The sequence below is a fragment of the Ciconia boyciana genome, chromosome 2 (assembly GCF_034638445.1).
Source record: "Ciconia boyciana chromosome 2, ASM3463844v1, whole genome shotgun sequence".
Classification (NCBI taxonomy): Eukaryota; Metazoa; Chordata; class Aves; order Ciconiiformes; family Ciconiidae; genus Ciconia; species Ciconia boyciana.
Window position 1 is genome coordinate 46,995,242 of NC_132935.1, and position 12,336 is coordinate 47,007,577.

Below are 12,336 nucleotides of genomic sequence, written 5' to 3' on the forward strand. Positions count from 1 at the left end.
ATGAAATGCCTTAGAACCCAGATCCATCATTTGAACTCTATTTGTATTTATATAGCAAGCAATGACACTTGTAGTCTGTCTTTCAGCAGTACCTCAATATTAGCATAAGCGCTGCAAATCAGAGACAGCATCCTACTTACTATCCCGCAAGTATCATCAAATGCACCAAGCAAACTACCAAAGTAAGGAGACCGAAAAAAAGCACGGGGCGCTTCTCCTCCCTCTACTCCCACTCATGCCCAAAGAAGCTAAGCTACTCGAAAGAATATTAAGACTGGCAATTTTGATTAAGCCTCTTTTCCTTTTCCTCTCATAGTTTTACTTCCCCTGCACTTTTTCCCTGACTATCATCTAATGAAAAAGGCTGAATTACACTTTCCCCTCAGTACAGCTGCGCTTCCACTGTGTAACGATGAAGAAAAGGTCAGCGTAGCGCAATGGAGAACACGACGAAGGCGGTGAAGGACCCGTGCTCCCGCCCCCCGCTCCAGCGCGGCGGGCTGCCAATACACAAGTCTTGCCCTGGAACAAGCCGCAGCTGGGCCCCCTTCTCCCGCAGCCCGCGGGGCCCGAGGCGCGGGCCGAGCCCAGCAACGGACGCCGCCGGGCCGCTTCCCGGGAGACATTCGCAGGCTGAGCTCGGTGGGCCCCAGCCACCGCTTGCCTGGTCAGGGCGACCGGAACACCACCGGCGCCGGGACCACCCTCCCCCGGGCAGCCGGCTGGGTGTCTTTCTGACACCGCCTCCCGGGCTCGGGCGGGGGGAGGCGCCAGCCCGAGCGGCGGGTTCGGGTTCCCGTGTGAGGGGGCAGCGGGGCTGCTCCGCCTCCTCCTCCTCCTCCTCCTCCTCCTCCTCCTCCTCCTCCTCTGCCGCGGCCGCCGCCACCACCACCACCACCCCCCGCACCAGGGCAGCAAGCCGCGGCGGGTGGCCAGCGGGGCACACGGGAGGCCGCCGCGAAGGACGCAGGGAGTGCCGCTGGCGGGGCCACGGCTCGGCCCTGAGGGAAGGCCGGGGCGGCAGTTGCCCGCCTCGGCCGCCCGCGCCCGACCCGACCCGCCGGAGCCCCCTCCCCTCCCGCGCGCACGCAGGTACCTTCCTACTGGGCATCGCCCCCTGACACGGCAGCCACGTCCTGTGTCACGTGGCGGGGGAGCCCTAGGGGGAGGGGCAAAGGTGGAACCCCCCCAGCCCGCTCCCCGCGCGGGAAGGCGGGACTCGCCTTTCGCGCGAGCCGGCGGCCACACCCCCGCCCTTTCCAGCGGCTCCTGATTGGGCGGGCGCGGCGGAGCGCGGGCTCCTTTCTCCCTCGTTCCCCCGCCGCCGCTGCCTCCCTGGTGCGGGGCCCGGCCGCTCCCCTCTCATCCCTCCTTCCCCGCGCGGCCCCCAGGCGCAGGCTGCGGCACCCCCGCCCCAGCGTCGGGCAGGGCCCCCTCGCAGCGCCGCGGTTGTAAAGGAGGCGTTAACGGGCTCCGCGCGCGTCCACCTACCGGCCCTGCCGGGGCGCCGGAGGAGCCCCGGCGGTGGAGGGGCGCCGCTCGGCTCGGCCCGGCCGGGTGGCGGGGCAGGCACCGGGAGCCGCCGGGGTTTTCTCGGCGGGAAACGCTGTTGCCGGCACCGCGTCCCTCCGGCCTGGGCGGGTTTGGCCTGCGGCCCCTTCCTCCGCCAAGCTGCCCCTGCGGCCTGGCTGGGAGCGAGGCGGCTGCGGCCTGGGTCCTCTTCGCCCTTGCCCTGGCGCTGCCTGAGTTGGCAGCCCAGATTTCTAAGGGGGCGGCGTGGAGAGCTATGTCTGAACTGTGTTTGTTGTGGAAGGAGAAGTTCTCCAGCCTGTGTTTTGCCTCCGCATCCTTCGTGATACCCGAGTTCGCTCAGAAGTCAATCTCGAAAGAATGGTGCTGTTTAACACCACAAGGAAATAAACAAAGCACTGGGATCTAAACTCTGGCTAGATACCAAGCAAGTAATGTCTAAACACGAGACACATATTTATGAAAAATATTTTTGCTGCTAAGCCATTAGCATGAGGTTTTTAACTCCCTAAACTAACAACAAACAAGCAGATAAATTTACAGGCAAAAAGGGTAATGTCAGTGCCAAGATGTAGGGACTTGGAATTGCACATGCTTTGAACTGACGTTCTATAATGAAAAACTATAATGGCAGAACTATAATGCCAGAAATGGCATTATATTAATGGCAGAACTATAATGCCAGAAAACTATAATGGCAACTAAAGGAAAAAAGGCTGATGACCTTTGAAAATGTTTTTCTGATACAAGTGGAAACACTGGCAGGAAAGGGACAGTTAGGTTATTTTTTATTGCTTTTTGTATGTTCTTGAGAAGGTCACTTAGGCTGTCAGTGCTACTGTTAAGAAACAGAATAATAATCTTTGTAAAACAAGATAATTGTACTTTGTATCTCATAGCTTAATTAGAATTTGTAAAACACATTTTGATAGAAGGTACTCTATGACTGCATTTCTTATTATTAAACCCTATTTACATATAGCTATGTCTATAGTTGACAGTTTGTATTTTTTCCAAGGCACCCTGTGGCCAATACCCATCTTACATTCCCTTTATAAAACTGCCACTAATTAAAAGTGGGTTTTGCAAAGAGCAGAGAGCCAGAAACACCATCATCCAAACCCCATACTGCCTTTGACTGTTATGTTCAAAACAAATATAAAAGCACTGTGTTCTCATCCTTACAAAAATTTGCAGTATTTCTTCTGAAATTACCAGACTGACAAATTAATTCTATTATGCATCATCAAAGTGGTTCTCTTTGATATTTGAAAAAGTATGTTATTGCACTATTCAGTTAGATGATCTGTGTTAGAGCAAAGTCATAGAGAAACAGGTGGACCACGGAAGTCTGGTCTGCTTAGCGAGTCTGTATTATTTTTTTTCTATACATAAACTTCTTCCAAGGATTCCAAGATGCTGACACCTGGGAGGAACTTACTTCTATAGACTCCCAAGAAGGTCACCCAATCCATAGATTCCTTCATTTGTTTTCATGTTCTTGACAAAGAAGTACTGAAATGACACGCAAATAGAGGAAATGGGTCAGAAAACAACCCTATATATTAGGAATTAAAATAGAGCTGTGATTGTTTTTTAAAATAATGTTTCTGTGGAGAAAGAATAATAGATGCCGAGCTTCTTCACATAAGCTTAAGTTTCATAATACCAGTACGTTATTCTTCAAGTCTGTTAAAAATTTCTGTGCATTATACTTTTGGAAGTCATAATTCATGCAGTCGGCTATATAATTTTTTAATAACTTTTTTTTCATGTACATATGCAAGCATATCTGTGTTCTTGCAGGCTTAAATAATAGTTTGAGTATGCCATTTGATATACTGATTGACTGCGTTTGTGCTCAAGATTAAAGTTGCTGCTGCTCAGGGAACATTAAGAAATTTTATACTTTTTGTATTTTTATTGCACAAAAATTCTATGAAAAATATAAAATTCCTGTTAACAACAAAACTGAATTTCTTTAGTGAAGTCCAGAAAAAAGCGCATTTATTTGTCGGTGCTGCTGTTGATTGCATCAATGTTCTTCAATCCACATGTAGAAAGAAATTCTCTCTCAAAGAAACAACATGTATTTCATACAAATGAATCAAAAGATAAGGAGGCTTAAATTATTGAATTTTGGAGAACTTGTTTATATTGTTTGAATGTGCCTGTCCTTCATTCTAACATGGGTTTATGGATTCATTTCCTCTTATGGAGTGTTAAGTTACAGCTCTAAAAGCTTTCCAGTGTATAAAGCCTGGTACAGACAATGTCAAATTCAAACAAAGAGAAAGGATTTTAGTTTGAGTCATTTCCTTAGTAAAGTTTTAAAAGTCACAAACAACCCAGCCACTTAATTGGGATGAGATAGGTGAGGAAAAACTCATTATTTTAGAGTCTGTCTTTCAGGGTCAGATGGATTTTTATGAATCTATCAGGCAAAGAGGTGATCCCAAAGCCTAGGCTAGATCACGGGCAGATTCCCAGTCTAGATCTAAAATAACATTTTCTTCAGCAGACTGTGTTACAATTTGATGATTCCTGGCTTTCTAAGGTTTCCTAGGAAACAACATGAAACACTTCAGACTTTTTAATCCCACAGCTGCAGTGCCAGTTCCGCTATAAATTAAACGGTACCATTTCATAGTACGATGCATGGCTATGACGAGGCAAGCTGTAGACTTGTGGAAAAAAAGGAAAAAAAACCCTCAGGGGATGCCAGATTTTAGTGAAGCAAATGGAGTCAAGTTCTTACATTCATGCAAATTAAAAATTAATAGCCGATCGTTTAAGAATCAAAAGCAAAAATAGGTTTTAAGTGAATCAACATACCCGGGAAGCATCTTTTTACCAGCTTTTGCCCCTGGCCGTAAAGCCTCGAGGGGCTCCAGCCTCGGGGGCTTCCCAGCTGCCGACCGGCGCAGGGTGGCTGCGTGCTGGGCCCGAGCCCGGTTGTCTCAGCATCTCACCACCAAGCGCTGCCTATGGCATCTTACGATGGCTGACATTTTTGTGTCTTCTCCTGCTATTTCTTTGTGTTCAGTGCTATAAAAGAAATATGAGTACATAACTTTCTGACAGATGGTAACATTTGGGAAGCATATTTGCCTACGTTTTATAAGATGTCTCTGTAGTTTAACGAGATAAACGCAAATAAAATAAGATTTTCCAAGCTGAAGCTGAAACTGAACATCTATCATTTAAGTACTCTGTTTTGGCTCTAACTGGTAAAAAAAAATGCAGGCACATAATCAGAGCTGGAAAAAAGTGGCACTTCTTAAATTTCAATCATTAGACCAGTTTATTCCCACCAAAGTTCTTCCTGTTAGTTTAATTCAACAAGATTTTAAAATTACTGAGGTACTGATAACACTGCACTTTATATATTTTAGTAACTTCAGAAACTGAATTTCCTTTTTTAGGTCCAGCGTTAATACTACTTTAGCATAATTGGTTTTATCATGACTATGGTGTACCCTTGTGTTGAAGACTTTCCAAGGACTGTTCCTGAAAAACCTTAAGTAATGCCATGCCCAAGGAAGAAGAACATGTTGAAAAGTGGATGGGGTCTGCTGACCGTCTACAGTCAAGAAGGTCTCTTCAGTTTGAAAAGTTCGTCTTAAGCATCACATAAGCCCAGCATATCTATACTGCTGAGGGAAAGAAGGCTGATTGGCATGGATTCGCGTACATCCGTACTGTTCGAGGCTAGCTGCTCCACAGCAGCCTGAAGGGAGGCAGAATTATCCAAAGCAGAGCTGGGAAGCAGGTAAACATGTAAGTGGTGTGGACAGCTGGGGCCAGCGCTCAGCAGGCTTTCCCACTAGCAAACTGGAGGGGGCCAGAGCAGAGGCTTGAGTACTGCCCTGTAATCGTCCTTGCTGCTGAGTTGTCAGCAGGCTCCCTGGCCTGCATCAGGCCCTGCCAGCTGATGTATTCCCAAGCAGTGTCCCTGGCACTGTTTAGGAGATGGCGCAAGCCAGGACTTGTTTTCAGTAGGCAGTATGGATGAGGCTGCCCTGACTTGGAAGAAGAGAGTTTAATTATACGGTCACAAGATGTACCATGCCACTTGCCCTCAGAGCCTGAGAATGGATTCAAGCCTGTTTTATTTACTTGTATAGTATATTGACTAGTGACACTTACGTGATACTTTGTTTAAGACTTTTTCTTTCATCACCATGACAATACAGAGCAAACCTCTAAGGAGCTGTGATCTGCAGCAGAGGAAACAAGGATTAAGCTGTCTGTTTAAAGGGTCCTCTGTGACGATCAGTCCCATGGGTTAATCTCAGCAGTGGCTACCTTCAAATTCCAAAATTTGCCATAAAGCAGCTAAGAACCAAAAGATACAGCCCTGCCACTACCTACATTTCCCCGAAGTAAGAGTGTACTTTTTTCCTGTTACTCCTTCCATCTTCTTTAAACATTTCCCTTCACACATGATGCTTACTTTATGAGCCTGCTTTACTCTGAGAGTAAGGTTGTACGGTCTGTTCGGTGCTATGAACAGGCCAGAACTGGGAAGAGCTGCCTTGCTAAGGGGCAAGTTACCATGCATCGGTGCAGAAACACTTGCTACAGTTGTGCACGGCAACAGCTTCTGCTCCCTCTATTTTGACACGTATTCTTTTCAGAACAAATTACTTTTCCTTTCCCGGTAGGAAATGGATAGGCATCATGAGAATCCCCATATAGACCGTGTCTGCTGGGAACACGGGAGCCTGTACCTGCGCAGAATCACCTGTCCCCTTGCTGTAGGGTGGCACCCAGACGTATCCAGCACAACCGGTACCCTACAATACTCAGCACCCCTCGTCCCTCAGCTGCGTGATTCTCCACACCGTAATATCCATGGCTTGTAACTAACTCCAGCATCACAAAGACTCTAAATACAGACTGTGGGGACCAGACCTGCTGCTATGGCCAGGCCATATGTCACGTACCTGCAGAATCCTACATGTCTCACTGACAAGTGCCCACTGATGTGGTGGCCATTTCCCCTGCACAAGGTGCAGTGCACCAGGCATGCTCTAGAATGAAGGCAGAGAGAGGACTGTGGTACGCAGCAGTGGCTCACTGCATTTGCATTGCTTGCAAGCCCTGTAATAGCTAACAAGCCATAATCTGGTTAAACTACTTAAGTTGTTTCATTTGTTTTCTAACCATTAGCCATATTCTAGCCATTTACTGAGATCCACAAACTGGTTTTTGAATACTTTTGTTGATGTAGTAAAAGTAGCTCTCATTCAAACAAAATTGGAGGTCATCTTTAAGGTCCTTTAGTGAACTCCCAGTAGGAGTCTACCTTCATGGAGCTTACCTGCCCATGGGCAAATGGAAACTGCAAAGAGACGACTGGCTTTGGAACTGATACAACAATTTTTGAGGATAGATGTGATCATCTTCTAGTATTCAGTACTAATACTGGGTTAAATAGCCATGAGTTATAAACAAGGTTAACAGACCAAGATAAGCTTACAGAGAGCCTGAAACTTAAACTGAGCCTCTAAACTGATTCTAGCCACCTTAGAAAAGCTTTCTTCTTTCACAGCATAGACGTCCTGAATATTAAGAGATTTATGCTAGCCCATGCAGTGATGGGGAGGGAAGCACTGCCCAAGTCCACGGGGCAGCAACATGGACATGTTACACATTCTAGGGGAATCTGAGGCGTCCCACACTGCTCCCTCTTTACCAGTTCCTCCCAGTACATTAGTCCCTTCTTCAGCTGCTTTGGCAGCTGGTCATTTTGGGTTTGCTCTCTGCACAATTTCTCTCTGCTTTTTCTTACTTTTTGAAGTAGGCAGGAATGTACTATTAGATGCCTTCTTAGATAAAGGCTATTGCATAGCTGGCAGCTTTAAGTTGGGGAATAAACAAGACACTGTCATAAATTATTAAAACCCAAAGTTGCCATACTAGGCAGCTTTCCCTATGCAAGAAGCTCCATCATTATTAATTTATTAATATAACTCGTAACAGAGAGAGTGCAAACTGAAAGCCAAGGATTTATTCTAAGCCATCCTGAGCCCTCATCTCTTCGCCTACCGTTTTGATGGATTAAGAATATAACTTGTCTTGATGTTTGGTTTCTTTTTTTTTTTTTAATACCATTCGTATCTGTGGAACAGCTATTCTTTTTAACTTTTTCTTGCATGTACCAGTGGTACAATATGCCCACTCTTGCAAAATAATAAATAATTTCTTTCCACTCAGTACTACACATAATTAGTAAACAGCACTGAAGACCTGAGAATTCCCCAGCTGATTTCACTGGATTCAGATCTGGCCTTGAACTATTTCCCCCTGCGCTGCAGAAAGCCATGTTTGGGTCGTTTACTTAGTAAAGTCTAAACTGTCACAAACATCCCAGCCACAGTTGTTAAAAAACTTAAGCTTTTTCTATAGTGAAAGTTAAATGTGCTCTGATTTGGGCTTTTGTCTTAATGCTCGTCTCATCCACAGTCAAGCTCATGAAATGGAAGTTTGTTCAGGTTATAATACTCACGTGCTGATGCCAGTTAGAGCTCCTCTTTACTCAGGCTACAACTCATTAGTTTTCCAGAAAAGACACAAGAGAATGTGCTACAGCACTAAGGCGGCTTTCACGGCTCTTCCCACAATCCTGTATGTAGGACAGACAGCTTGGATCACAGCTCAAACAGTTGTCTGGAAAAGAACTCTAAAACATCTCAGATTGAAAAATATAACCATAGAATAACCTCTAAACATATACATGGGTATGCATGGAAACAGTGAGAACATCAGGTGTAGCGGTAAACCACGTGGCTGTGGGTTTTGCTCGCACCTGGGCTTGGCAAGTCTGCCTGCTTGGTCTTAAGGGCCAACCATTCGTATGAGTCATGATGCCTAAACCAAGGAAGTTTCCTAAATCAAAGGCTAGCACATGTCAGTATAATTTCCACAGTACTCTCAAATATCGCGTTACTTGTGTCATAGCTTGCTCTGTGATGTTCTATACCCAGTCACCAGTCTGTTTCCCTCTCTTCAGTATAGCTTATCTAATGCTGCTGCCTTTGATGTGCTCATTAGCAGACACAGAACATGCTGAGGTATGAACCCATGAAATTGCATTTTTACATGTAGGCAGTCTTTTACATTCTCTGTTTAGTGGAGTATTTATGACAGTTTTTTTAAGAAGTGTTTCATTTATGACCAAGACAGTTTTGAGAGAAGAACAGGAAATAAAACTCATCTTCTATACCTGCTGTATCTATATATCTTCTATACCTATATCTTCATGACAGCACATCTTCTTTCAACATAAATTTAGAGGCCTGCAAAGAGAAAAAATACTCTGCGACCTTCTAGCTTTCAGAAAAGCAAGCACCTTTTCTACCAATGTCCATCACACTGCTAATAGTTGTGCAGCCAAATTTCTGCTTTTGTGTTTGAGGCTTATGAGTGTTGGAGTTAAGAAATTAAAGTGGTAACTATAAAATGGTTTGGTCAGTTTTAGTCACTTACTTGCATAAAAAAATTGCGCTGAGTACAGTAGTAGTCACGAGTCTTTTCTTAGAAACCCTTGTAGATTAATTCAATAGCATAACACAACTTAAGAACACGATAGTAACAATGAGAGGTGAAGGGGATGCCAAATCAAAATCCAGGGTATGAACACTGATTAAAATTAGAGTTGGCTCCTGAAAAATATGAGCTCCGAGTACTTTAGCTTTCCTAACTGGAATCGAGCTTTAACTCAGTAACCTGAAGCCAAGTGCTACAGTTCTGGGTTGTTTTCAAGAGCTGCCGCTGCTGGAAGCAGAATGTAGGTGTAAGCATATCTTAAGTGATTAATGTGTAATTAATAATAGAGAACAAGAACCATTGTATACAGTTTGCACTTAGTGATTTTAACTTGTATATAATTCCCATCAAACCTGCAAGGTTTGTAAAATACCACTGGCTCTCAGAATGCATTTAGTGCCTGGAAGAGCTTGTGGGGTGCGAGTAATGGATTTTCATTTATTTCCTTTCTGGATAGATTCCATTTGGTCAATAAGACCTCAGCCCCCGACGTGTATAATTTCAACTCTCCCTCTAACAGTGTACAGCAAAGGTAACACAAGGTGTCATGCCACATGCTTAAATGCATTTGCAGCTGAAACATTACTCCTGATGTTTCCCAGCCTTTTCCCTACACCGGTGCCTCTGCACCAGAAGGTACAGAATGTACTGCAGGCTGATGAGGTATGAAGGGCTTCAGTGCAGGTGTTTTAATGAAGAGATGCAAGAGGCAGATTATTGCTGGAAAGAAATGCCAATAAAATCTTTAATCCTCAGTATCACCTGTTTCTAAAACACATTACTTAACGTTGTTTCGTAGACTGTCTTCACAGGCACGTCTTTGTGCATACTATAAACACGGCATCTTTAATACACCTTTAACCAGAAAGATAGTTTCGGGGCCTGATACTGCAACGTTCCTTGGATTACGGCTCGCTGGGACGACGGCAGGCTGCCGCAGACTATCCCCGGTACCGAGCACCATGAGGAAATTAAAGGTTTAGAGAGACGCGGCGGCTGGCACCGAGGCCGGAGGAACGTACTGGGGGAACGTACGTTTTCCCACGGGGAAACGCCTGGTCCCACGGGCGCGGGCGGGCGGGAGACGCCCGGGGGAAGGCCACCGCCGGCGGGCACCCGGCCCCGCGAGGCATCCCCGGCCCCACGCACCCCCGCCGCGCCGGGACTCGAGTGCGCCCGCGGGTGCCCGGCAGCGGGGGGCAGGCCCCAGCCCGAGGGGCGCGGCCGGGGAGCCGCCCTCCGCCCGCCCCCGGCCCCGGCGCCTCCCTCCTTCTCTCCCTCCGTCCCTCCCGGCGCGGCGCGGCGCGATGTGGCGGTGGCGGTACCGGTATGTCAGCGGCCGGCAGCTGGACGGCTTCCGCCAGTACAAGGTAGCGGCCAGACCCGGGGGGTCGGGGCGGGCGGGGGGCAGCCTGGGCACGGCGGCCCCTGCTGCGGCTGGTCCTGCCGGTTTGGCGTGCCTGGGCTCCTGAGGGCTCCGGGCGCCGTTGGCTCTGCCCTGCCTGCGGCCCCGGCCGCTCGGCCATCCCTCCGTCCCTGGAGCGTCCCACCCGTGCCCGCCCGGGCAGCGCGCACCCGCGGGCGGCGTGTCCTCCACCTGGCCGGGGTCTTCCTCAGGTGAAGCCAGTATGAGGACGGGAACTGTGTGTTTACGAAGTGGCAGGTCTCGGTGGAAACAAAGTTAACTGGGTTTTAAGTGAGTAGCAACATCTTCAAAAGCCCCCCGCGTTTTACAGAAACGTAGGCCGGGTGTAATTCAGTATTTCGGTAAGAAGGCGCGCACTGGTGCTGCTTGTCTGGCTCTGTGCAAATTCTTCATACACAGGAATGCTTTGAGGAGTAAATAAGAAAGCCAGGAAAAAAGCGTACATTAAATAATTTGAACTAAACCTCATGTTTGCAAATAACAGGCCTGTAGAATTCAAATGAATGGGTGGATCATTAAATATTTTGATTTACCAACATTATGTTGCAGCCATATGAGATACCTGGGTTTTGTTCCCAGGACATTGCAGGTGTGTTGCAAGTGATTATCCAGATTTGCTTTAGTTGAGGGGCAGGTGTCTGAGATGGGCCACGCCACCCTGTTTGCACACCCTCACCCCGCTTCCTCTTACAAGCATGGGGGACGCACCAGCTTCCACCAGCACAACACCCAGCCTCTTATTTTATGTTCAGTTTCCCAAAGCAGCCCCTACCCCGCGCTTCTTGCTTTTACCACACACCTTCCCAGCCTGGCCTCTGACCAGGATGCTCAGCTTCTCCCAGCTCCTACCAAGCCTTTCCCTTCCCCGGGCCAGGATTTCTGCCTTCTCACTGCAAGGTGGATGATGGTGGAGTAACTGTGGTTTCAAGAGCCTCCTCCAGGTCAGTCAGCAGGAACTTGTTATGCACAGCAGCTTGCTAAAATGTACCAAACTGTCTGTGCCTCTCCAGCGTGAGTGGGATAAAACATGCTGCAGGCTGCATCTGGCCGCTGGGCGTAAGTTGCACAGGTCTGTGCTTGAACAGTGGAGCCGCAGTCTTGACTGAGATCACCAGAAGAAAAATAAAAAGCTATTTTTAGCATAAACAGACATTATTATTTGAGTAACTTTCCTAAAATATTTGAGTTTGTAGTAGAAATACAAGGAACACTTGTATTACATTCTTCCTTATCACTTGAATGAAAGTAGCTGCAAACAAATGCAGATGGGGAAGAATCAAAATAAGATTTTTTAAAAACTTGTAAACCTTGTGTACTACTTATGAATTACAGGGCAAATGATTGAATCCAATCCAATCAAAACCAAAAGGCAGAATCACATATCGAAACATTTCAGTTGAGTATATTAAAACTACTTTGGTTTCTTGGGAGCATTGCAAAGGCCAGAAAATATGTTAGGTAGTTTTTTTAAACCTAGGAATCAGCCAACACACTTGAGAAGTATCTGTTCAACTATGTTCTGGAACACTATGGTAAGTGCAGGTTTTAGGAAGGTGAAATCAAATAGTCAGTTCTCTATTATCTGAGGTGACTTGGGACTGGGACATCCTGGAAATAAATAAATAAATAAATCCAAATGACATGGGTTAGACCCAGAGAAATACAGCTGCGTGAGGTCAGTGCTGCTGAGCTGGTGGGGTATCTGCACCATCTTCCTGGTGCTCCAGGTTGCAGGAGGACATGGCAGATGATGGCAGGTCTGCCCATTGCTGAAGTGCTGCTCACAATGGGTTAAAGTCGTCCAAAAACACAAAAGGAGTGCAGCA

General features: G+C 46.8%; 2 protein-coding genes across 6 annotated transcripts in view; one reads left to right on the top strand and one right to left on the bottom strand.

The window, feature by feature from the left end:
• SPIDR (scaffold protein involved in DNA repair) overlaps window positions 1-1,235 on the bottom strand; it is a 208,427-nt gene extending 207,192 nt beyond the window's left edge. For all 3 annotated transcript variants that reach the window (XR_012040905.1, XM_072852525.1, XM_072852524.1), the window contains exon 1: window positions 1,097-1,235. Coding sequence is in view for 2 of the 3 variants with exons in the window: in XM_072852525.1 (XP_072708626.1) it covers window positions 1,097-1,111 (15 nt within the window). In the remaining variant the exon portion in view is untranslated. The remainder of the gene's footprint in view (window positions 1-1,096) is intronic.
• LOC140647671 (ethanolaminephosphotransferase 1-like) overlaps window positions 845-12,336 on the top strand; it is a 63,392-nt gene continuing 51,900 nt past the window's right edge. For 2 of the 3 annotated variants that reach the window (XR_012040906.1, XM_072852527.1), the window contains exon 1: window positions 10,347-10,454. Coding sequence is in view for 1 of the 3 variants with exons in the window: in XM_072852527.1 (XP_072708628.1) it covers window positions 10,392-10,454 (63 nt within the window). In the remaining 2 variants the exon portion in view is untranslated. Of the gene's footprint in view, window positions 1,093-4,955; window positions 5,303-10,346; window positions 10,455-12,336 lie in introns of those variants that run through there. The other variant, XM_072852528.1, reaches the window with a different exon arrangement.